General features: G+C 40.1%; 2 protein-coding genes across 2 annotated transcripts in view; both read right to left on the bottom strand.

Moving 5' to 3' along the window:
• Positions 1 to 1,334, bottom strand: part of heatr3 (HEAT repeat containing 3) — a 50,276-nt gene extending 48,942 nt beyond the window's left edge. The window contains exon 1 of the mRNA XM_034186006.1: positions 1,071 to 1,334. Within this exon, the coding sequence (XP_034041897.1) occupies positions 1,071 to 1,211 (141 nt within the window). The 5' untranslated portion in view covers positions 1,212 to 1,334. The remainder of the gene's footprint in view (positions 1 to 1,070) is intronic.
• A 2,302-nt stretch (positions 1,335 to 3,636) lies between these two features.
• On the bottom strand, positions 3,637 to 26,232 carry cnep1r1 (CTD nuclear envelope phosphatase 1 regulatory subunit 1). Its single transcript, XM_034185996.1, has 6 exons — positions 26,127 to 26,232; positions 25,673 to 25,744; positions 14,913 to 14,986; positions 4,363 to 4,472; positions 4,035 to 4,089; positions 3,637 to 3,942 (listed from the first exon to the last, which is right to left on the bottom strand). The coding sequence occupies exons 1-6, from the start codon at positions 26,149 to 26,151 to the stop codon at positions 3,901 to 3,903; spliced, it is 378 nt and encodes a 125-aa protein (XP_034041887.1). The 5' UTR covers positions 26,152 to 26,232; the 3' UTR covers positions 3,637 to 3,900.
• Between the last annotated feature and the right edge of the window lie 678 nt (positions 26,233 to 26,910).

The following is a 26,910-nucleotide window of genomic DNA, read 5'->3' as shown; positions in this document are numbered from 1 at the left end:
GGTTCTTAATCTAAGTTTGACTGATTTCATATTTACCCACTGTGAGGATTTGTTGTTTTCTCCATTTATTTTCAGTTGATCCATCAAAATAAGACTCTCCCACCAGTTTGTATTCACTCTGCTCCAGGTTTAGGCCAGGCTGATGAGATTAGTTTTATATAAGGAGGTGAAGTCATGTAATATTTATTTTGATCAAAGAGCACAGGGTAAGAAAGCTTGATATAACCAAGCGATGACACACAGCCGTCACTCCTCAGAAGAAATTAATAATTTCCAGGGTCCGTATTCACAGGGCTTCTCAGAGTCCTCTCAGAGAGCTCCCAACGAATTACCCAGCAGGTGTCTGAGAGCAACTCTGAGCAAGAAGTGGACATTAGTGCACTTAGTTTCAGTGTGGAAGGGTTCTGGTTCAAACCCCACCCCTGCCATATTTCTCCATGTAATGTGAAGTTGCGCCAGGAACGTCATCCGATGTAAAATTTGTGCCAATTCTACATGCAGATCCACTTTGAATTTGCTGTGGCGACCCTAAGTGAAAACAAGGAGCCACGAAAGACATACTTTACGATATAAAGTTGTGCCCAAATGTTTACAATATACCCTGGCAGAATTTTTGGTGTTTTTTGGCCATTTTTCAGAGAATATGAATGATAACACACGCACTTTTTAAAATCACAATGACAGACACTAACCAAATGACCCTGACCAAACGTTTGCATACACGTGTCCTTAATACCTTCACACCGTGTATTGCTCCCTTTAACATCAATGACAGTTTGGAGGCTTTTGTGGTAGTTGTGGACGAGGCTCTCTGATTGTAAGTCTGCCACTGCATGTGTCTTGGAACTGAAAAAAATGCAGCAACATCAAAAGCTTTGCCTGCAGAAGGCAAACTGAAGTCACGTGATCACAACTTCAGCCGGTAATAGGCGGCGCCTGAGAATAGCCATTCGGTTAAAAAAAACAAACAAAAAAACAACCGTTTTCCCCCACCCACACTAAAGTTAAGCCTTACATTTTGTATTCATAAACACACAGAATAAGAAAATGAGAATGAAGTCGTCCCCTACTTTTTCCAGTAACTCTTCAGCTGGACAGTCTTCCTCTGCGGGTCCTTCCTCGTCTTCGTCCACTTCTTTCACAGCCTTTACCGGCAGCCCAACCGCGTTAAACTGCGGCCGCTTGAATTTAGTGGTTTTACTTTTACCCATTTCAAACGCATGTAACGTTATTTCTTCACTTTTAATGAGACGTTCCGCTCAAAGCTCAAATTCTTACACGAGAACCGGAGGCCATGTGGAAAATTTTACGCTGCCGTAAAGTGCTGCCACCTAACAAAAAACACTCAGACTGTCGTAAAACAAACTGCAAGCGCAGACACACGGCAAAATCTAACTATCATAAAAGCAAAGGTCTTTATTTAAAAATTAGCATAAAATAGTACCTGGTTCTGCGTGAATTCTGTGTGATACAGTATTCAAGGCCATAAAAAGGCACAAATACTTTGCATATAACTTAAAACATTAAACAGTGACTTAAGGGAGTTGCTCCTGCAGAGATCAAGAACTAGAATGGCTGAAACCTCAATGAATACATGTGGTTTCACCCATGTCGCAGCAGTACACAAGTGAAATATTCTGGAATTGGATCTAAAGCCATGTCAGAATTCTACTATGGTCTGTGCAATGCTGCTGCAAATGTGCAAAACCATGGTTTAAAAAGGAGTATTGTTCAAATTTCTAAACTTTTGATGCATTTGAGGAAACTTAAATCTGACCCATAATCTTTTACTATTTAAGAGTAAACGATCTGCATTGTTGCTTGGCATCTGAGTTTTGCCAACATCCAAGGTGCCCTTCAAAAAATGGCAGTCAGTTACTGGAATGCAAAGCCCCGTTTGTCCACATTTGTGAACTGCATGAGACAAACTGCGGTGGCACCTTGTAGACAGCATTCCTACACCAAAGTCCAACAGACCCCTTTAATTTAAACCCCATCCACTGTAATGTAAATGGCAGATTTCCTGTAGAGGAATGGCTTGCCACTTCTTCAACAAGACACACTGGATTTGAACAGTACTCAGTATCAGGATACGAATACGAACACGGCAATCCAGAATATCCCATGTGTTCTTTGGGCCAGCCGTGCATCCTCCGTGTCATGGAACCTCCTCCTTAACCTGCTGATAGTCAACTCATGAACATTTAAACATCTGTTTCTGTGTAGGCTCTCAGTTGTCCAGGTGGTTTCCATAGCAGAGAAGTTTGAATCTTCGACTGGACTGGGTTGCTTGACGTGAGGACGTTTCGCTTCAAATCACAGAAGCTTCCTCAGCTAAAATTCTTGCTCTGGTAGTCTGACTTCTGTCTTGACTCTTGTAGAGAATAAAAAACCAGAAGCCAACAAAAGCTGGAGTTTTTAACCTAACCAGACCCCTCCTACCAAGAGGCCGACTGCTATAGGCTAGTGACTAAACAACAGCTCTAATTAGCACCTATTGTGCTCTAGTTAGCACTCTCCTAATGGTGGGATGGAAGCCTCCCCTGATGGCGTGAATGACTCATTACCATGAACAAAAGACTGAAACTGCTTTGACCTGAGTACCACTCAGGTCAAAGCAGTTTCAGCTTTTGTTGGCTTCTGGTTTATTCTTCTCTACAAGAGTCAAGACAGAAGTCAGACTACCAGAGCAAGAATTTTAGCTGAGGAAGCTTCTGTGATTTGAAGCGAAACGTCCTCACGTCAAGCAACCCAGTCCAGTCGAAGATTCAAACTTCTCTACAATTTAAACATCTGGTAATGTTCTGCATTGTCAAGCCAGCACCCAGCATGCCAATGGTGTGTTCATGCAGTTTCAGTGAGGCATAGCAAACTGCCTGCCATTTATAATCTTTATCTTCGTGGTAGACTCTAAAAATTAGTAGTGCTGTATTTATTTATGTTTATGAATGCATTTCTCAGCCTTCTGAAGTCAAAGCAAATAGCCATCTTGTAATTAAACAATATTAAATAACTTGTCACATAAGAAGTAAACCTGTTTATTATAAGTACTTTACCTGTTAGGTCACAAGTCGAACGGGTTTGAAAGGAGTCATCATTTACACGGCTTCTCTTCCATAATCTGTTGGTGTCAGTGTCAACCATGTCTCGCAGAGCAAACAATAGTCCAAATATGGACTTCTGTGACATATGTCACAGCAATCTAAATGAGCAGTTTCAGGCTTAGATTTGGTTTCAAAGAGCTACACAAAAGCTCCAAATAAAATTTAAAATAACGGCAACAAATTTATTCCATTAGTTGGGTTTATGTGTGAACAGGTAAATAATACATACACACACACACATATATAAAATAATCACGTATCACTAACAAAAAGATTAGGGCATAAGACATCCAAGGATATGAAAACACACACGTCTGTGTGTGTGTGTGTGTGTATATGTGTATATATATATATGTATATATATATATATATATATATATATATGTATATATATATATATACACATACATACATACATACATACATATATATATATATATATATACACACACATACACACACACCATATACTGTGTATGTCTTCCAATTATTTTATTTACAAAGAGGCTCGTATGCTGTGACAAACAAATGAGTCCATTGACACTCAAAACATTTATTCAGTAAATACATTTTAAAAAGAGATAAAATACATGCTCAGCATCAGAAAAAAAGTGTGTGATCTCACAAAGTATAAAAAGAAAATATCAAAACATATGTGCACAGGTCAGCAGTGCTGATGGGGATGTCAGCACAGTCACACTGTTAAAAGCTTCATGGTTTAATTTCTTCCCTCTTTCAGATGTATTTTCATCACGATGACAAAAACCATGTCAGTGCTGATCAACAAAAATGGTTGTTATTGGATGTTTGGTCGTGGCTTAAGAATAAGCTTCCCAGTCTGTATTTAGACAGAGATAAGAAGAGCAGTAAAACGTATGTACAAACACAAAACATCAGTACAGATTAATAAAAGTGAAAGAATGAACTCACGTCGTCACAGGACATGTTGTATTCTGCTAAAACCGTCCGACAGCGAGCAGCGATACTGAAGGGAAAGATGTTAAAGAAAAAATATTATATATACATACACAAACACACACATTTAGATGTAGTTCAGCTTGACCACATCCTTCTGCAGAATGCTGCTGAAATAACTATAAAATCAGTGCATAAATGTGCAAATCATGAAAGAATTACTACACATAATAGAGTTGTCATTATAAATTGAGGTTGGATGTGTCATTGCTGGAGAATAGCAGTTTGTCAAACTCTGGCAGAAAACTACTTTGTGTAAAGCAAAGGAGACACAGAAGGATACATTGAAGGTGCCACCACTCGTTTATGTATACCAGCGAAGAACAGAGCTATTAGTGTAATACAGCTGATGGTGAAGAATGGATGATTCCACAGTGATGAAAAAAACGGCACCTGTACAAGGAGGGGGGGTTCAATACACATGGACATGATAAATCAGACAAACAAATACAAAATATACTTTTTTTTTAGTCTAAAGAGTTTAACACAAGCAGTGGCATCATGTTAAACATAACTGGCAACAGCAAAATATGGACTTGAAATAAAAAGGGGGGGGTGTACATAGGAATAAAGCAAGCAACAATGTAAATAAGTCAACATTTGTCTTTGAACATTAGCTTTATTACAAACACAAACGTCTTGTGTGCACCATCAATTTGGGCTTCTCTTTTGTGTGTGTATGCTTTTTCCCCGGTCTGCTGCTACTGGGATCAGCGCAGAGAACGGTGCATGTTTTAAAAGTACATAGTATTACTGTTAAATACACAGTAAGCCTATTTTAGATGACCAACAATGTGGGGGTGGGGTTACAATTACATTGCTTACGCAGTGTCCACATGTTCCCTACAGCTACCAAATGAGCTCCAGATATAAAATCGGGAAGCAAATGACATCCGAGGCCACAAAAAAGGGGCAGAGCTTGCAGGGGCGTGCTGTGGGAACATTTTTCAGCCCGGGAGTTTCATATCCAACCGGCCCACAAACCGCCAGCGCACTGAGATAAGAGTTCTGCTGTGGCATTTAAATCCAGCATTTATGTGCTGACTGCTTGTGAAAATTGGGTGGCTTATAATATAAAGTAAAAGTTAAGGGCTTACACTGTGCGAGTTTTGGCCCCTTTTCATGCGATTTTTCACTCGTTCGAGAATTTTTTTGGATCGCGCCGAGTTTCAGCTTAATCGTGCGTCCTGCATCGTGCAGTCTACATGGAGTAACGAGCTGCGTGTAACATCTCACGACCACCTCCCGATCGGGAATCATATGGTCGGATGGAAATTAAACCTGTTTGATATTTTTGTCGGCTGTCGTGACTCGCGAGGGTTCCGCGCTGTTGAATCAGCGCTACAAGCGTCTACGCGCTGATTACGTCGCGCACTGTCCATGTGCAAACACCGGAGACATATGCGCATATGCGCGCGCGCACACACACACACACACACACACACACACACACACACACACACACACACACACACACACACACAGCAGACAACAGGATTTACGACAGATGAGCACAGCTGTATGACTCCGTATGAAATATAGTTTATTTATACAACAGTGTAAGTAGCAACACCTGTTATGAATGTTTTTCTTTTTTTACCGTCCTCTCGTGAATCACGCTGCTGTGTGTGCGCTCAGTCTCCCCCACCTGATTCCACACACTGTGCGCGCTGATAGGCATGAACTTTAATATGATATTAGGTTATTGCGAGGGAACGGAATAAAAAAAAAAACAAGACTTTACATGAGATCATCGTTTGCTCTCTCCGGTGTTTGCACATGGACACTAGTGCGCGAGGTAATCAACGCGTAGACGCTTGCAGCGCTGAATCAACAGCGTGGAAAAAAAGAAGAAGAAAAAAAAGCTTCTGTTACGTTTTGCTTTTGGAAACACGAGCCCGACGTGAGGTTTTTCAACGTACAACGTGAGCAGTCAGATCGCATCAGAGCATCGGGCCGTACAGTGTGAGAACATGAACGTGCACTCTGAACTTTTAAACTCTGCGGTTTTGTCGGACAGTTTGAGCTGGAGCCAAGTACGACTGAAAATATCGTCAGTGAGGTCTGTAAATAGCTGGAAGAGGTGGTACTGTACTACAAATGTTGCATCAACAGGCATATAGCCTGTTATGCCAGGCCCTATTTACCATTTCCCTCTTCGCTCTGTCTTCTTGAAAAAATATCTGTGAGCTTTGCACACTTGGCAGCATGCTCCTCCAAAGCTTTATTTTTCTTAATCTATCTTTTTCAGCTCCACCTGACTTTTTTCTGTCCATCTTTTCACTCACGGGCCACTCCTCCTATACGTACTTGCTAGTAGTGCAGAGGGCTTGATTGGACTGAACTAACTGTAATGAATGCATAGGGGTGTTAAACGTGTAATGGTATGTCCCTACCTTAGGCTTTGGAAAAGATAACAGCGTTGCAAAAGAAGCAGTCTTAAGTTATTTTCGTGACTGTAAAACATTCATAACACTTAATGTCTTCTCTTTAAGATACAGCAGCCCAAGTGTCTTGCTGTGTAGCCTAACAGTTAGTGGTGGTCATACAACCCCTGGCAATAATTATGGAATCACCGGCCTCGGAGGATGTTCATTCAGTTGTTTCGTTTTGTAGAAAAAAAGCAGATCACAGACATGACACAAAACTAAAGTCATTTCAAAAGGCAACTTTCTGGCTTTAAGAAACACTATACGAAATCAGGAAAAATAATTGTGGCAGTCAGTAACGGTTACTTTTTTAGATCAAGCAGAGGGAAAAAAAAATGGACTCACTCAATTCTGAGGAAAAAAGTATGGAATTACCCTGTAAATTTTCATCCCCAAAACTAACACCTGCATCAAATCAGATCTGCTCATTAGTCTGCATCTAAAAAGGAATGATCACACCTTGGAGAGCTGTTGCACCAAGTGGACTGACATGAATCATGGCTCCAACACGAGAGACGTCAATTGAAACAAAGGAGAGGATTATCAAACTCTTAAAAGAGGGTAACTCATCACGCAATGTTGCAAAAGATGTTGGTTGTTCACAGTCAGCTGTGTCTAAACTCTGGACCAAATACAAACATGGGAAGGTTGTTAAAGGCAAACATACTGGTAGACCAAGGAAGACATCAAAGCGTCAAGACAGAAAACTTAAAGCAATATGTCTCAAAAATCCAAAATGCATAACAAAACAAATGAGTAACGAATGGGAGGAAACTGGAGTCAACGTCTATGACCGAACTGTAAGAAACCGCCTAAAGGAAATGGGATTTACATACAGAAAAGCTAAACGAAAGTCATCATTAACACCTAAAACAGAAAAAAAACAAGGTTACAGTGGGCTAAGGAAAAGCAATCATGGACTGTGGATGACTGGATGAAAGTCATATTCAGTGATGAATCTCGAATCTGCATTGGGCAAGGTGATGATGCTAGACCTTTTGTTTGGTGCCGTTCCAATGAGATTTATAAAGATGACTGCCTGAAGAGAACATGTAAATTTCCACAGTCATTGATGATATTGGGCTGCATGTCAGGTAAAGGCACTGGGGAGGTGGCTGTCATTACATTGTCAATAAATGCACAAGTCTACGTTGATATTTTGGACACTTTTCTTATCCCATCAATTGAAAGGATGTTTGGGGATGATGAAATCATTTTTTTCAAGATGATAATGCATCTTGCCATAGAGCAAAAACTGTGAAAACATTCCTTGCAAAAAGACACATAGGGTCAATGTCATGGCCTGCAAACAGTCAGGATCTTAATCCAATTGAAAATCTTTGGTGAAAGATGAAGAAAATGGTCCATGACAAGGCTCCAACTTGCAAAGCTGATCTGGCAACAGCAATCAGAGAAAGTTGGAGCCAGATTGATGAAGAGTACTGTTTGTCACTCATTAAGTCTATGCCTCAGAGACTGCAAGCTGTTATAAAAGCCAGAGGTGGTGCAACAAAATACTAGTGATGTGTTGCAGTGTTCTTTTGTTTTTCATGATTCCATAATTTTTTCCTCAGAATTGAGTGATTCCATATTTTTCCCTCTGCTTGGTCTAAAAAAGTAACCGTTACTGCCACAATTTTTTTCCTGATTTCTTATAGTGTTTCTTAAAGCCAGAAAGTTGCCATTTGAAATGACTTTAGTTTTGTGTCATGTCTGTGATCTGCTTTTTTTCTATAAAATTAAACAACTGAATGAACATCCTCCGAGGCCGGTGATTACATAATTTTTGCCAGGGGTTGTATATGTATGCAGATATTAACACCCCTTCACAACGGCCCCAGGTTGGACCAGCCCACCGGGAAAACTCCCGACTCTCCAGATTACCCAGCACGCGGTAGGCTGAAGGTGGCAGGTACCTCCGCGCCAGTGTTGCCACAGTTACTTTGAAAAAGTAACCCAATTACTGATTACTCCTTGAACTTAATTGACTGATTACACAATTTTAAAAGTAAAAAAAGTTAGATTACTAGTTTATTAGTTACTTCCAGCAGCTGACGACAACAACCCCACCGCCTCAACATTAAAATGATGACCAGTTTTGCCAATACTCACTTTATAGTCACCCTTACTTGACTTCAAAGGAACATAAATACTTTTTTTTTTTTTTTAAATAAAAAATAAATAAATAAATAAAGACACCTTTCTTGACCCTATTTAACTGTTAACAGCATTGGAACAGTAAAATGTACAATTTTTAACGTACATTGTTTATAAATGTAAGTATTAAATTCTTTCTAAACATTTTAGTTGTTGAAATTACTACTACTATTAGTAGTAGTAGTAGAAGTAGTATGAAAAAAAGGTGTTCAAAAGTGGACCTGTAATCTAGGGGTGTTGTGGGGGGTGCCGTACCCCTCCTCACGCCTCCTTTCTGTCCGTATTCGCCCCTGGATTGCCATCTCAGGAAGAATGGATAACGTGTATTTATGGAGAAAGCACGACCAGATTGACGGGTAAAGTTTTATGATAGTGTTTTATGTCATGTTGTCCTCAGAAAGAGACTTTAGGTGCATTTGGGTGGGTGGTGGTGGGGCGTTAGTATTTGTTGTTAACATGTTGCGGATCAGCTGTTTTTAGCAAGGACACTCACAGAGGGCACAGAGCCTTTAAAAAAAGTGCAAAAGTGTCTTTATGAAGCTCAGTGCAGGTGTACATCTGTCACAGCACTTTGAGAGACAACTTTTTTCTTCCCCAACTCAGAGCTGCTGCACAAAACCACAGATGAAAAGTTCACAGCATGACACGCTAAGTGGGCTGTTCAGCAAAATCCAACCTCCCCCTGCCCATGGCCAGGTTATAATTCTTTGTCAATTTTAACAGTTTAAACGACGGGTACATTTTGCCTGTGCAAACGTGCACTTGTATTGTTCTTCACAAAAACAGTTTCCCCATCTAAAATAAATAAATTAATTTATTTAAAAAAAGAGAGAGAAACATGAACATGTACATTTTTGAGCCTCAGGGAGTGAACATTACATTTTTTTTTTTTTTTTTTTTTTTTTTTTTTTTTTTTTTTTTTTTTTAAGTGTTACACTCAGAGAATCAATTAGGCCTTTTCTTCTTAACATATACAACCCATTTTTCCCCAACAGGCTAGGAACCGGTCTCGTCTTTGATTAACATACGCAGTCACCTCCTCCATCCTGTAAATACCTAGGGTTATATCGCACCATCCTGACAAGGTGGGAATATCTGTTGATAACCACTTCTTTGTTACAGATTTTTTTTTTTTACCCACTACCAGCAAGATATTTAGTAAATTTATGACTTTTTTCTCCAGTCTTGTGGTAAGCATACAAAATATATACACTGGGGCCAAAAAGTATATAGTCAGCCCCTGATTGTGCAAGTTCTCCTACTTAGGAAGATGAGAGAGGTCTGCAATTTTCATTGTAGGTACACTTCAATTATGAGACAAAATGAGAGAAAAAAAAAATCCAGAAAATCACATTGTAGGATTTTTAAAGAATTTATTTATAAATTATGGTGGGTAATAAGTATTTGGTCACCCACAAACAAGCAAGATGTCTGGCTCTCACAGACCTGTAACTTCATTAAGAAGCTCTTCTGTCCTCCACCTGTTACCTGTATTAATGGCATCTGTTGGAACTTATCTGTATAAAAAGACACCTATCCACAGCCTCAAACAGTCAGACTCCAAACTCAACCATGGCCAAGACCAAAGAGCTGTCGAAGGACACCCGGAAGAAAATTGTAGACCTGCACCAGGCTGGGAAGAGTGAATCTACAATAGTCAAGCAGGTTGGTGTGAATAAATCAACTGTGGGAGCAATTGTAAGAAAATGGAAGACATACAAGACCATAGATAATCTCCCTCGATCTGGGGCTCCACGCAAGATGTCATATATATATATATAGCTTTATTTCTTCCGCAGCTTACAAGTCACCATGATACAACTTTTAACTTTGTGTTATGTCTTCAAAATTGCTCTTTTGTGCACTCTCTACCTGTGTTACCACACAGCTCCTGCTCTTAGATGCTCCACTGGAGTTACCTTCCATGGCTTTAAACACACATCCACTTTCACGCAGTCACCCACATTTTAACTTTGTGTTTGTCCAATATTGACTGAAATATCACTCTTTTGTGAGCTGGCATTCTGCCTAAATGCTCGTTTGAAGCGTGATGAGTCACTGCCTCAGTGCGCACACACAGAACGGAGCTCATGTGATCCATTAATTCCAGAAGTGATTAGAGGTATTTTCGGCATCCAAGGTTTGACAGAAAATGATTAATGCACTACAAAATAATTATTTTATATAGAGTCCAGCGCACAGAGCCGGTATAACTGTGTGTGCAAGAGCCGCTCCAAAAATAGCCTCTCAGGTCTTGCCTCAGTGCGCACACATAGCGGAGCTCATGTGAGCCATTAACAAGATATTAAATTAATATACTTTTACATACAACAGACATCAACATACAGACATACTTTTACAGCAAGGAACTGTTTTATCAAGCTATTAAAAAAAAACATTAAAAATAATTACCTTAAGCTGTTCAAAATACATCCCACATGGAGCAGGAAAGAGAGGAAAAAAGTGTCCGGATGACACAGTCCTCTGTGATGCGAGAAGTGATTAGAAGTGTTTTCAACATCCAAGGTTTGGCAGAAAATGATTAATCCACTACAAAATATATAGAGTCCAGCGCACAGAGCAGGTGCAATTGTGTGCTCAAGAGGAGGAGCCGCTCCAAAAATAGCCAGAGCAATGTGCAATGTTTGCAAGGCCGTAGTACCGAGATGCGGAAGCTATGTTGTGACCTACAATACAGCGAACATAAACATTTGAAAAAGAACCACATAAGAGCATGAAGATTTTTTTTTTTTTAAAACCAGGACCAGAAAGACAAAATGAATCGTGAGGAAGCGTGCAACGATTTACCTAGAATGACTGCAAATATGAGTAAATTAAGTACTTCTATTTATTTTTTTGGTGGTTTGTTGTGACATTTTGGAAATGCGCTCTGTCCTAAACACGGTACAAAGGGATTGCAATGTAGTCGGGGCGGTTGTGCCATCTGGTGTTTAAGAGATGAAACTTCAGGCACTGACTCAATGGCCCCGTTTTTGCATGTACATAAGGGCAATTCCATGTTGTAGAAGCTCACAGGCCAAAACATTTTTTTTTTTTTTTTTTTTTTTTTTTTTAGAAACTGGGGAGAATAGTGTTTGAAATTGTAAGAGCAAATATTCACTTCTGCAGAAAGAAATTTCAGTTACAATGATGTGGTGAAGGTTAGCTATACCATGTCAAAGTAGGTTTATTTCTTTTACTCCCATCAAAATGTGAACGATTTGGGCTCATTTTCTATCTATTACATAAACTGATTTTTCATCCTCTGCATAAGCATATCATTGTTTTGTGTTAATAAGAACACTGCACACCTCAGTTGAAGTGAGAAACTGGTTGCCAGCACTGCACCCGCTTTAGCGCAGAAATCATACAAATACCAAAATAACCTATTATTAAGCCATCAAATTATAGAATATGACATTTGCCAGTCAAAGTACATTGTTTTATCAACAGAAATTTGTTTTTTGCAACTTTAAATATACAGTGACATACTGTAACGTCAGTCACCCATAATTATGTAATCATGCAGTTTATGCCTATGATTTGTAACATGGCAAGGAGCAGCAGAATGACAGTTGCTTGCAACCTTATATCCTAGAATAGTTTGAAGACAAAGTTGCAATAAAGTTTATGAATTTTCTTAATGCCTTTTTTTGTAACATCAGTCATGCCCATAGTATTTAGTACCACCAACTGCTTCCTCTCTGAATCATCAGTCACTGTGGAATTGCCCATAAACATGTATACAATTATTCATATTCATTTCATTCTTTTACATTTGCACATTTTAGCACTTTAAAGAACTAATTTCTTAAAGAGAGAGGGTGATAAAGAGAAAGTGCACTGTCTTTTCTCGATAGTATGCTTTTTCCCCAAGACCTGTCATTTCTCAATCAATCAAAATTTGTTTGATTTGATTTTTTTCCACAAGTCTAGCTTAAATATATAGATTTTTTTCTGATAAAACATAAAAAAATATGCATTTCCTACCCTAGTTTTTCTGTTTCTGATAATTAATAAATCAATAAAATGAAAAATTATCAAGAATGCATCCGATTGGTCAGAAATTTTATGATGTGTGCATGTGGGGACACAGACCGATTCAAGTTTCACAAAGAGCATCTGTGTCTGGTTAGACCTTACCAGCTGTTTATACGCTGGTCTAAAAGTAGAGTCTGACTCACTCACTTACAAACGTAGCCACTGACATGACGGCGACCCACAACTCCTCACTTTTCCCGTTGAGAATGGGTTTGAAACCAAAAAACTTGTTGAAAGACACTGTAGTCCCAACGTTATTCGAGTTCAGTGATTGTACAAATGTGGGACGAGCCACAGTCAACGTGAGCCCCGGAGATCATAGCCACCTGTCGCTGTGAGCGCAGAGGCAACCGAGAACCGAGAAGTCTTAGCAGGAGGTGAGTTTCAACAGTAGACCATTTATCAGTCTAGCTGAGGACATGATATGAATTCAAATATAAAGTCTTATCTTACCTGTTTGTTTCAGTCTGATTCATCATCACAGCCTGACAACAACTTATCCACATAAGCATCCTGATTTTGGACGACATCTGAAAATAGTTCCTTGTCGTGGCTGAAGAAACAGTGTTTTAAAAGAAGTCCCTCTGTGTTTTCAGCCTGAACCAGAGAATGCAGGCGTTTTGTTCCACAACAAGAAATATGAACCTATTTTAGATGTTGAAAGTAGGGGTCCACCGAGCCACAATTTTTTTTTACTTCAGATCTGAACCTGATACCTAAATTTGGATATCTACCGATACTTTTCCGATCCAATACCAGAGCTGTGCTTGCTTTAATAGTATTATTATCATCATTATTGTTGATTTTATCTGAAGATTTTCTTAAAAACGGAGACCTTGTAAGTTTAGCTACAATTTACTAGAAGGTGTATCTAAGATGAAAGCCTAGACTTGATGTTTTGATGAAAGAATTAAGTACTTTTATTTTTTTAACAGACAGCCTTATTTTTATAGACTTAAAGCGAAAACACAGCGCTCTCTGTGTCTGTCTCCCTCTCTCTCTCTCTCTCTCAAACTTTGAACTTTTTGTAAACATGAAGCCTTTCAACTGTAAAATAATGTATCATCAGCGAGGCTTGCGCGCAGGATTTTATTGGAGACTTTTTTCCTTTTCAGTGCACAGAATCTGTTTAGCTTCTCTTCCTCGGCTGCACACAGAGTTGGTGTTTCACAGCATTGGGACAGTGAATCGGCTAACTTTTCAGCACACATTTACAGCAAAATTCAGTTCATTTTTTTGGAATAACCATGCTCGATGAACAGACAATTTGAACAACAGAGCCGGGCAGAAATTTGCCGCTGCCCTCAGCTTCAAACACTGCGGAAGAGAGCTCTCTCAAACAGCTCGGCTTCAAAAACCTCCCCCTCCCTCAGCAGAAAACAAAGCATAGAGCAAGCAACAGCAGCTGACTGGTTACACAATGGCTCTTCTCTGGTATCGGAACATGTTGCGGGTTGGATCGGTATTTTCCGATACATGAATTACGTCAGTATCGGAAGCTGATCCCGATACCGGATCAGTCGCAACCTTAGTTGAAAGAGTCACAGTGCCCCTGTGACAGACTGGCATCCTGTCCTGGGTGTACCCCACCTCGCCCTCTATGACTGCTGGGTAGGCTCCAACCCCCCCGCGATCCTTAATTGGACTAAACGATTGAAGATGAGTGTGTGTTTTTTTTTTTTGTTAAACAAGAAGTCCCTTTTAATCCTTTCACCAAAACATCAAATCTAGCCTTGCATCTTAAATGTACCTTCTGGCAACTTGTAGCTGGACTTTCAGGTCATCTTTTGAAGAAAATCCTTCTCTATACCACTTCATCATGAAGCCGTATAAGTGGGGATACAAAATATCCTCATATAAAATACACAATAATGATGATAATAATAATATTGAAGCAAACAGAGATCTGGAATCGGAATAGTATTGGTATCTGCAGATATTCAAATTCAGGGATCGGATCAGAAGTGAAAAATTGTGGATCGGTGCATCCCTACGCCAAACAGTGTCAGCAAACAAAATGTAAAAGTACCTGAGCCATTGATTCGAGTTTAAACAAACAGTCTGCCTTCTTTGTACATTTTAGTTATATAAAATGGAGTTAAATAATCATATTTATGTCCAGAAAAGATGTTCCATTTAAACCATTAACCACATAGTGAGACATGTTTATTTTTTTATTTTTTTTGCAGGGGGGGGGGGCACATACCTTTTGTGTGTCAGGGTCTATCAGCCAGTTCCAAGCTCCAGTCGCTGTACAGACAGACACCACTATCAAAATCACTGAAAAGCAACACAAGAACAAGAGTTCAGTAAAATGCTGTCTACCAAAAAACTTTATGGCTTTATATGCGACTGAGGTTTGAATGAATGCATGAATGAATTTTATTTACTCGGCACACAGATGAACAATGTGATTCCAAGTTTTGGATTGGTGGGTGAGCGGAACAAGTAATGAGAATATGATGCCTTCGTTGATTTTAGAGTGTGTGTTCTTTTGAATTGCAGCATTTGTCTGTGCACACAGCCAACAGCCATTCACCTATGTGTCTTAAGACAGCTACAACTCCTGGCAAAAATTATGGAATCACCGGCCTCGGAGGATGTTCATTCAGTTGTTTAATTTTGTAGAAAAAAAGCAGATCACAGACATGACACAAAACTAAAGTCATTTCAAATGGCAACTTTCTGGCTTTAAGAAACACTATAAGAAATCAAGAAAAAAAACGTCAGTAACGGTTACTTTTTTAGACCAAGCAGAGGGAAAAAAAAAAAAAATATGGACTTACTCAATTCTGAGGAATAAATTATGGAATCACCCTGTAAATTTTCATCCCCAAAACTAACACACTCCTTAATGATGTGTTCATAATGCATCAAAGTAAAACAACAGGACATTGCAGTAGAAAAACACATGCACACATTTTACTTGCAGGAATGGAGGAGGATCTTGGAGTAGCCCAACAGGGTGTTGTCGTATTTAACACAGACACCAAGTGTGGGTTTAAGCCCTCATGCATGAACTGGCAAAGAAGATGTGGTCAGGATTCCTTCCAGCGGGTATGCCTTTTTACTTTCTTTCGGCTGCTCCTGTTTGGGGGTCTCACTAGCACAACCACTATGATTTTTTTCTGAACGCTTAATTGTAGAGGGTGCACTGCTGTACCCGATGATGGGTGACAGTGTCATAATACATGTCTGTCAAAGCGCAATAAGCAGTCATACACCTCATGATGAAATACGACAGATTGTATCGCAAAAAAGCATGTTCGATACAAATCTATCTCACCAGCACAAAGGATCTTTGCACAGTTACAACATATGTGCAGAGATGCAGCTCGTGCTTCTCTACATATCTGCTGCAATACAAATTCCTATCACACATTATCTGTCAAAATTTTGGACACACTTTCCCATTCATGAGAGAGATCCAAACAGTAACCAGATCCAAGGGCAGATTAAAGCACAGGTTTGCCTGGGCTGAAGATCAGTGGCCCAAAGTCACACGGGGGCCCCACATTAATGTCCACCAAAATATTTTGGAAAACATAACAGGAACACAATATAACAAAAAACCATCACCAGCAACTACAACCTATCACAGAGATTGTATTAAAAACCCCTTTAGGGCCCTGTCACACCTTGACTATTTAGCCAGCGTATGCCAACATATGAAAAATATGCCGAATACACAGGATACGTCAATTAAGTTATGCAGCTGTCACACCATGACAATTTAGCCAGTATATGCTGACAGCCCCGTTTCCACCGAGCGGTCTGGGTCGGTACTGCACGATATGGTACGGGTTGAAACAGTTAAGTCTGGCTTGGTTTGCATTTCCAAAGCTGGCAGAACCCTTTTCTTTGCCAGGTGGAACACGTAAGTATTCGTTAAGCACGTCACCGAGCATGCGTACCCTGTCGTGCGGCATCTCCACACATGGAGGCCAAACAGAGTAATTTAATATTTTTTTTTAAATTTTACTGAATTTAATTTTTGTCTTGGTGGATCATGAGATTTATTTTCATTGCGTGCAGAATGCTGAAGAATCAACTGATGTCTGTGATAAACGCTGACATGAACGAATGAGGCACTGTGACTCTACTTTTAAATGAAGTTTAATTGTCTTGTTGTGGCACAAAGCACCTGCGTTCTCTGGTTCAGGCTGACAAACCAGAGTGTTTAAAGGGTCCCTGCCATGCCATGAAGTTTTTACATATTCTTGAAGAATAAAAAAAGCTTTTTCCACATGTCTGTTTTTTTACCATAAAATTACAATGAACAAGGATTTAGACGTTTCGTTACCCATCTGAGAATTTGTATTTACCGCCTCCGAGTTGACTTACTTTTTCGCTGCAATGGATGTGACGTCATGCGAGTAAATGTGTCGAAGCACCGCTGTTTACCAATACGGCAGTCACAGACAGCGAAGGCATAGTGAGCTATTATAGCGAAGATTTAAGTGATATATTGATTGTTTCTGAAGAAGATGAGGAAGTTTCTGATGAAGGGATTGACGGTGAAAATAATGAGCGGCTCCAAACCGTGTTCCAGCCGAACACGACAGAAAGAGGATGTGAAGCGCAGCTGTCAGCTGACAACAACAACAACGCTGTGGAGGAGGATATAAGCTGCTTACAAAACAGAATGGTTTGTTCACTCAACACCTTTTCTTATAAATGATCATTTATTCCTGGCATGGTGTGTTTGTGTATGAAAAAATTATTTCAGCAGCACAGCATGCTTAAATTCAGGAGTTTGTTCTAAAATCACTGAAAATAAAGTTTCTGTACATTCTGTATATATTTAATACTTTATAAGTCAGTTTCTTGTGATTGCTAATTCTTCACATTTTATTCAAAGCAAATTATTGCAAATCTTTATCTGAAAAGCTGTAGACCAACATGGGATGGGGGGGAAAAAAAGATTACTAAATAAAAGAAAATTTTACTTCTATATCTGTTGTCAAACTTTATCAGGCATAATATTGTAGAAAAATGTTAATGCTAAATGGAGACTTTCCTGTATAAAATACACATACAGAACATCTGTAATCATAAATTGTATCACAGCTAATCTACTTTGAATGAACATAAGTCTGAACAAAAAACAGGCTATTCAGTTTACATACATATGCATATTTGGAAAACACAAAAATGTCAATGTTCTGTTTTTTTCCCCCCAGGTGCTCATGTGAACACAGTCAGCCGATGCCACTGTCTCGCTGTTGCAGGGAAATTTCTGCAGTAAAAAATTAATTCCTGGTAAACAGCTTTCAACAAAACCTTTCCACAAGTAAAGCGCAGCGCAAAGGTTCCAGTATCAAGCCCTGTTAAATTTTATTCAACCTTCATATTTTTTTGCCAGAAAAATTAAATTAAATTAAAAATTAACTTGTTTTTTTAAGAGAATTAATGTTAAAGAATCTCTTACTTTTGTACAATATATATTTTTTTCTATCTCTTTCTATGAACTGTTCAGTTAATGTATCTTTTGAAATAAAGTTTTGAAAACAAAAACATTGTGGGAGAGGCAAAAAACTGAGTAAAACCACCTTTAAATTATTTAGAACCACAAATAAATTTGATTCTTAGTTTGATTATTTATTTTGCCATTAAAATTGGCCATCACCTACTCAAAATAAAATAACTTCTCAAGGCCAAGTCTGGGAACTATTTAATCATAGCGCAGCAAACGAGATCAGTAAACTGATTGTGTCCAAGTGAGGGGGGACTGTAGATATCACTCAGCTCACTGCTTTACAGGCTGCTGCAGCAGAGAAGGGGAAGATCTGCTGCCGCTCAGTGACAGAGACTTTCACTTTCAGTCACCAAACATCAGAAAAGTCTCCAGTAACACCAGGAAAAGTAGCTAGATTTGTCGCTAGCCGATTTTGAGAAATAAGTCGTTGAGAGGGTTTGCCAAGTCGCCAGATTTGGCAAGAAAGTTGCCAACACTGAATGCAAACACACGCAACGCAAACTCATCCATGCACAGCCCTGTACCGAACTGAACATGCCGTACCAAAACGGGAAAAATAAATATATGTATCGTTACACCATTAGTGGTTAGTATTCTTGATTTATTGTGTTTTTGTAGCTCAACTGGTTTAGTCAGTTTAGATAAGTCTCCTGTTGCTATTACCATGAGTGACTTAGGTTTCATGTTGGTACCATAAGTGAAATGCTTAGTGGTTTTAATGTCTTCAGCTACTGTCTGTCTGTCAAATTAAAACCACCTGCTTACAGCAGCTGTGCATACATGCGTGTGTGTTGCTAACTACTTTCTGGACTGAAGTCATCTTTACATTAAAAGCGTGAGTGTGGTGAGTGATTGTAAGTTCAATTTAAGTACATAATATAATTGAACATATGTTCAAAATACATGGCTGACACAAGAAAGTGAACACACTTATTTCCATTGTGGTCCATTTAAAAAATCAAAAGACAAAATAGAAGTAGAACTAAAATAAAAATAGTGTATATCAGGGGTCTCAAACTCAAATTACCAGAGGGCCGCTGAGCATCCAATGTTACAAGAGGGCTGCTTCAGGTACTGCATTAAAAAAAGGAAAAACATTCAACCGTTCGAACAATTGTCCTTCGCAACATGAACTATTTTACATTCATATTTTACTTTGTTTTTTTTGTCTAATGCTTGCTCCCAGACACTTGAGAACACTTTTTCTCAGACAGCTTAACCACATTTGCTCTGAGGGAGGTGGCCGTTGAAACCATCAGTATGGCTTTAAAGTGGTCATCACTGAGTCTGGATCTATACTTTGATTTATTAAAGTTCATGGTGGAGAATAGTTTTTCACAGAGATATGTGCTTCCAAAAAGACACATGGTCCTCTTGAATATCCTGGAAAGCTCTGGGAAAGATGGGGGTATTTCTCTCAGAAATTTTCCAAGCATTTCTGCTTTTCCATTGGTCTTTCTGAAATTGGCTTTGAGTTGAGAACTGCACTGCAGGTCAATGAGCTCCATTTGTAGCACACGAGGAGCATTCTGCACATCAAAGGAGAAGGGGTCCGCAAACATTTGAAATGCGGCACTGTGTGTCTTGAAGTCTGCAAACCGCTGGTCAAATTCCTGCTGTAACTTCTCAATGGCAGCAACATATTTTTCACCACTGAATGCTTTGCCCTCCTCCACAAGAGAGCTGCATGCTGGGAAGTTGTAGAGTTTTTTTTCTCAGAGATCTGGGTTTTCCATAACATCAGTTTTGTCATGAAAGGTCTGACATTTTCAAAAGCTGCAGTGATGAGCTGGCCTGGGCCCTGCAACTTCAAGGTGAGTGTGTTCAGTTCCTCTGTGATGTCAACCAGGAAAGCTAGGTCCAGCAGCCACTTGGGATCATTGAGCTCAGGAAGGTCCAGCCTGCCCTCCTCCATGAACATCTTCACTTCTGTTCTCAGCTCAAAAAACCTTTTCAAGACATTACCCCTGCTGAGCCACTGTACCTCTGTGAAGTACAGAACATCTCCATATGACGCATCAATTTCCTCTAAAAAGGCACGGAACTAGCGGTGCTATAAGGCTCTGGATCTGATGAAATTGATGCATTTCAGGACAACAGAGATCACACTGTAAAACTTTAAACACCTGTTGCACAGCGCCTGCTGGTGGATAATGCAGTGCAGAGCAATTGCACAATCTGCACCTTCCTCCTCCAATTTTTTTTGAACAAGCACTACAAGTCCGTTTTTCCTCCCTATCACTGATGGTGCGGCATCTGTCGTTATTCCTACGAGAGACTTCCAGGAGAGGCCAGCCTGCTCAATTGTGTCACACAGCAGCTGAAATACATCCTTAGCTGTGGTACGACTGCATCGGGTTCACACTGAGCAGCTCTTCTGTTAGTTCGAACTGGTCATTAATACCACGGACATAAATGGCGAGCTGAGCTGTGTCATTAATGTCCGTGCTCTCATCCAGAGCCACAGAGTACGCGCTGAAACCTTTGCCTCTGTCACGTAACTGTTCATGAATGTCATTTGAAAGCTCAGTGAGCCGCTCTGCCACTGTGTTGGCTGACTGACTGATGTTGCTGAATTTGCTCTTTTTTTCTGGATAGACGATATCTGCAACTTTCAGCATGCAGTCTTTTAGAAACTGACCTTCAGTGAACGGCTTTCCCGCTTTGGTGATCATCTCACTCACGACGTAACTTGCTTCAAGTGCCGCATCGGCTTCCTTTCTCGCTCTCTGAAATAAATTTTGTTGCGATGATAGCTCTTTCTTTAACTGTGCAGCTCCTTGTCCACTCTACTCCCTTGAATTTTGCATTGTGCTCCGCATGTTTAGTTAAAAAATGCCATTTGAGATTATATTCCTTCAGAACGGCAACTTTCTGCTTGCAGATAAGGCAGGTGGCGTTCCCATTAAACTCCACAAAGAAATAATCGTTTTCCCACTTCTCCTGAAACACTCTGTGCTTGACATCAACTTTTCTTTTAGGCTTTGAAAGAGACATTTTGATTTATGTTGTGAAGGAGCTGGCAATGTGCCGAATGTTTTTTTGTTTTTGTTTTTTTTGGGGGGGGGGGGGGGGGGGGGGCTTGTTTGGGTTCACATGCTCCGTTCAGGGTCACCTTGGAAATTGGAAATTTCTCAGTCCCGACAGCGGACCGGATTTCACTATAAATTGATATCAAGTGGTGGGCCGGATGAAATGATCTCGCGGGCCGATTTGGCCCGTGGGCCATGAGTTTGAGACCCCGGGTGTATATGATAACAAGAACCTAAAGAATTTATAAATACATTAAGACAGTAAATTAACATTAAAAAATACGCAATTAACAGGAAATAAAAGGGTTGAGTTCTTCCTCTCGAGTGTTTAGACCTTAGACCTCTATTGGCCATCACCTATTCAAAATAAAATAACTTCTCAAGGCCAAGTCTGGAGACTATTTAATCATAGCGCAGCAAACGAGATCAGTAAACTGATTGTGTCTATCTAAAAACATTCTGGACTCGCATGCCATTCCAACTCACAATACAAACTTTGCACATTTTATTACCACCCTTGAAAAATGTCAGCTATCTATTTTATAAACACTATCCAATCTAGAAGCAGTGGATCCCCATGAGCAAAGGGCTAGTTTATGATATATTACCATTATAACAGTGGCATAAAACTGCATTAAAATGATGACATTATCGTTTATCATGAAATTTTCTGAGGCAATATGTCATCCAGTAACATTTGCTATCTTCAAAGGTCTCATTGCAGCAAGTGGTTATTTGAGTTTCTGTTGCCTTTCTATCTGTTCGAACCAGTTTGGCCATTCTTCTGACTTCTACCTTTAACAAAGCATTTTCATGCAGAGCATGCCACTCACTTAATGTTTTTTATGCGCCGCGAGGCGGGGCATATAGCATCCGGGTTGTCCGTCCGTCTGTAGAAGAATTTTTAGGTCCATATTTGAACTGTGATGAACTATCAAGTGTCCTGATCCGAACTGTATGTCCTCTGGTTGAACTAGCAGGTGTTCAACCCAAAAAAAGGGCTTTATTAGTCATTCAGTCTGTCAGGGGCTTTCCAAGGCCTTTTAGGTGCTTTCCCGCAGGCCACGTGCCGGGGCCTCAGGCCAGCTGCACGTGTGGCTGAGGCCACGTGCGGAGGGGGCCTCAGGCCAGCTGCACCTGTGGCTGAAGGTCTTTTAAAAAAATCAGTTGTAAATCCTTCACGTTTTAATGGGAGCGTTTATCACATTGAAATAATGGCCTAACACCTGCTTAGGGTTCACTAGAGGACGCTTCCAATAGAAAACCATGTCTTGGGAATGAAATAAATAAAAAAGTTGAAGGAGGCGCGATGCCCGCGGGTCTCCAATAAATAGACGAGCGCGGTTGTCATATTCAGTCTCTCTAGAGGACTCAGTTTGTCTAAGCTTTGTGTCGAAGGCTTAAATAAACTTAAAAACTCTGTGCATTTTATCTTGCTTAAGGCTGAATTATTCTAAAGTGTTGTGTCACTTTCTAGCATATCACTTGCAATTAGTTTGTGTTATCTAAAAGACGACATCCTGGGAAGACTAAAGACGAGCCGCGACACGTCCTTCCATCATTTCTTCTATCCGGCCGCAATTTGTTCGCCGCAAAGTAGCCCGGCACCTATTGCTCGCAGAAACTTCATACTTGGTGGGTGTACATGCCTTGGAGGAGTACTTCACATGGGTTCGAAGGCCGATGACCTTGTATATCCCAGTTTACATCAAACACATAAGGCTTCAACCAAATACCCACCCCATACAAGTAAATATTACTGCACTTTGCATGGAAAATAATACTGTGCGCGGGGCATATCGTGATGAATGTCTCTAGTTTCATACCATTCTCTGTAGACCACTAAGATGTTGTGAGTGAAAATCCCAAATGATCAGCAGTGTATGAAATATGCAAAACAGCCCTTCTGAAACAACAACTATGCCATGTTCAATGTCACTTAAATCACCTTTCTGCTATGTGACTGGATGATATGCACTTTAATTCAGTGTTCTGCCTTAGCCACAATGCAACATGGTGTAGCACTATGGTGCACGTACACAAAAATCATGGGAAGAGTTCCAGTTAGCTGCTGATTTCTCCACGCTAAAGTAGGGCTGAAACGATTAGTCGAATAACTCAAATAATTTGATTACAAAAAAATGTTCAAGGCAAATTCTGTGCCTTGAAGCGTCGTTTAACATTGTAGTACGTATGCCAAGCCTGTGTGTGGTGCTGTAACGTACCCTGAAAAAAACAGAAGACTAGAGCATGACCATAAACCGTGTAAAGGCTAATCCAAAAGCTACTGCTTTTCAACGCGACAGACAGAATAAAATAAAGCCTTTTAAGAGAAAGAGGGTCCACGCCGATCATCTGAAACAGACTGACTGTGCATTTAAAGCGAAGCGGTGTGTTTGTCTATTTTTAAAAAACACACGAGCCGCTCTACGTGGGGAGTGACTCATCTGGCGGCCGGCTGCTGTCTCTCTCTACCCGGTATGAGGGGCTCTCAGCACTCCACTCACACCAGGCGAGTCACAGCTCCGTCCCCGGCTACACTGACAAACAGTTTCTGAAAGATCCACCCAGCAAAAGTCCACTCTTTTTTCTGTGTTTTGCTCAGACTCGCAGTGAGTGTATCGCGTTTTAATTTTCGCTTTTTTGGGCAACACACAAGACTTTACAAACACTGTAACTTCAATAAAATAATAATAATAATAATAAAAACTGATTGCGAGGTTTGCACGGTCAACCTCCAGCTGAAATGCATCTACTGTATTGCAGAGAAAGAGGGATTTTTAAAAAATGAAAGGACCCAGTCCACCAACCTTAAAAAAAAAAAAACAACTCAAAATGGTTAAATTTTACAAAGTGGGGAAAAAACAAAACAGAAACCACATCCCATCTCCATTTCAGCAAAATGTCAACACTGGCACAGCGACATTGCGCCATTGCTTAGGGAGAGCCCTGGGCTATTGATGTTTAAAAACTATAAAAGTATTTTTTATCCGATTAATCACCAGAATAATCGACAGAAATCAATTAAAAATAATCTACTAAAATAATCGCAGCCCTACTCTAAAGTAGTTGATCCTTTGAGTATTCCAGCAAAAATTCATTGAATAAAACTCACTGACATTGGAAGTTTGTCATGTATATAGTCCTCTAGCATTTAGCAATCTTATGCCGCGTTCACACCGGGCGCGATCAGATGCCACAAATTCACGGGGGTCACGTGACGGTGTGTCACTCTGCTTTCGCTGCGAAAATTCGCCCCAGTGCGTCAAACAGGAGGAGCTTCCATTCCGCTCGCCAGCTCCGGTTGTCAGTCCAGTTAACATGACGGACCTTGATCACACGGAGTGAGTTGTTGTGGAAAGCTGACAAAAGTCATGAGACGTTCCCAGTTCGGGGAGTATCATTATTTGATGCAGGAGCTGCGTCTGGATGACGGCCGCTTTCAGCAGTCGTCCTGCCTCTGCAGGACCCAGTTTGAGGACCTCCTGTCCCGTTCACGCATGTAAACAGTAAAAAAAAAAAAAAAACTCTGCTGCTTGCTGTGGGGCTGCTCCTCGCTCTTCCCCAAAAAAACTCTGTCATAACTGTGTTGATGAACCAGTCACCATTTGCTTTATTATACATCTGTGTAGTTAATAAATGAAATAGTCTTCAGGGACGATTCGCTCGTGCGCACGTAAAAAAGAAAAGAAAAACAGGACAGGACATGTTCACATCCAACTCAGTCAAACTCCAGACATCTCCACGTCACTATATATTCAGTCTGGTCATTGATTGGTCATTGCGGTGCGACAAGACAAAACAGTTCAGATTTTTCAACCTGGGGAGGAAGGCAACGCGATGTGACGCAATATCGCGCCACAAACGTACCAATCGCTCAAAATCGCTTCACTCGCGTCGCTTCATTCACACCCATTGTGTCGCGTTGCGTGGCTTGGTGCCAAAATGCGTCCATCCATAGGGATTACATGGCAACCTGTCGCTGCTGTCACTCGCGTCGCGCCCGGTGTGAACGCGGCATTACTGTAATCATATTCATGAAAGAATTTGTAATCTTAGCATTGAAAATGTGGCTCTATGTATATCAGTAGAAAGTAACCACAAATCACAACACTCCCAACAACTTTGCATGCATGACTTAATGCAGCACCACACTGCATTATGGATAACAACAAAACAGCTGCTAAAGGCATACCTAGTGGGAGTTGTTTAACACCCGGGCGGAGTATGGAGGTTTTAGTGGAAATTATCTTAAAGCTCAATATGTTATATTAACCCTAACCCTCACTGCAAAGCAGCTTTAGAGGCAATTTGTAACCCTTAAATGACATAACTTGCTTAATATGGTTTCTGCTGAAACCCCCATACTCCACCGGGCCCTTAATTTTTCCTCATCTAATGAATGATGTAGCCAGTGATCAGTCTGGTTTTGACAGTTTCCACAATGTTACTTACTTCGCCACCTGCCTGTCGCAGGTTGCAAACAGGAGACATACTCTGTTAGTCTTCTCTCAAATGCTTTCAGGTCTGGAAACAAAGATCAGAAAACAAATATACATATAAATTCGTATCATTACTCTCGAACGCAACAGTTAATTTTATGCCTTAAAGATCCGTAAGTGGCTTGGGGCAGCCAAGTATCCAATAGCTAGCGTCTCACACCAAATACACCCACAATTTACTAAATACCTCTAGAAATGTTAATGTTATAAAAAAATACATATGAACATTGATGCTATGTAGCTAGCAAAGATGCAATCGACGGATACAACACAGACAAGCCAGTTTTCTTACCGTTACACATAACCTCATGCTAATGTCGAATTATCTTGATGACTATGGCTACAATATTAAAACAGTCAACTTCGATTTAAGGTTGATAGTATTTATCTCTTTCATCATTTTTTACCTTCGGCCTGTTCCAAAGAATTCATGTCTGACGGACACCAGCAACCTATTGATGACGTATCTGCGACAACAACTTATCCACTGAAAGACAAGCGGCACGGACCAATTAGCTGCGTCTGTTCTGCTAAATATTGACGTGATTTGTTGAAATAAAGTTCAAAGGCGGTGCAGCACGTCAAAGTCCCGCCCCATGTTCATGTTTTGAAACACAGAACACTTATAGAATTGAAAACTGTTTGCAAGTTCAGTTAAAATGATATAAAACCGTAGGCGTAGACCATGAAAACATGACAAAAAGCGAACGTACAGAATTTGACTATTCTTGCATCGAGCTTCCCAATTTTAGCAGCACAAATCAACGCAAGCAACATTTTTGTTTAATTTGTAAAATGTTTGGGAGCTAGCTGACCTTTGATGACCTAATTTAGCTTTTATTAATTTCTTTAAAATAAAAGAAGTACAAACGAAAATGATTGTAGTACAAATGTTTGAGAGCATTTTTTGTTATATTTGAAGGGCCAACTTCACACAGGTGTGGGGGTGCTGCTAATGAAAGTAGAAAAAGCACCAAAATCAAAGGATGATGTCAAAGAAATAATTGTAAACTACAGTCGTACTCAGCACAGAGTAATCTTCCGTCACTCAACGGACCCTTCAGTCATATGAACCCAAATCCAAGACTTTGACATTTGTATTAGCCCTATGTATAAAATAAATAAAGATCTCATCCTGTCCCTGGATCTGGATCAGTACTTAAATATAAAATGGCTTGTCTCATGGCCTGT

This window comes from Thalassophryne amazonica, chromosome 2 (genome assembly GCF_902500255.1).
Source record: "Thalassophryne amazonica chromosome 2, fThaAma1.1, whole genome shotgun sequence".
NCBI lineage: Eukaryota > Metazoa > Chordata > Actinopteri > Batrachoidiformes > Batrachoididae > Thalassophryne > Thalassophryne amazonica.
The sequence above is the reverse complement of the archived record's forward strand: the minus strand, read 5'-3'. Positions and strand labels throughout refer to the sequence as shown.

What these genes read in the sequence shown, in the direction of transcription:
- cnep1r1 (XM_034185996.1), bottom strand. Translation starts at nt 26,151, where the DNA reads ATGAATTCTTTGGAACAGGCCGAAG. An exon ending in TTCTTTGGAACAGGCCGAAG is followed by an intron (nt 25,745 to 26,126) that starts GTAAAAAATGAT and finishes CTTTGTTTCCAG; the next exon opens with ACCTGAAAGCATTTGAGAGA. An exon ending in TGCGACAGGCAGGTGGCGAA is followed by an intron (nt 14,987 to 25,672) that starts GTAAGTAACATT and finishes GTTGCTTTTCAG; the next exon opens with TGATTTTGATAGTGGTGTCT.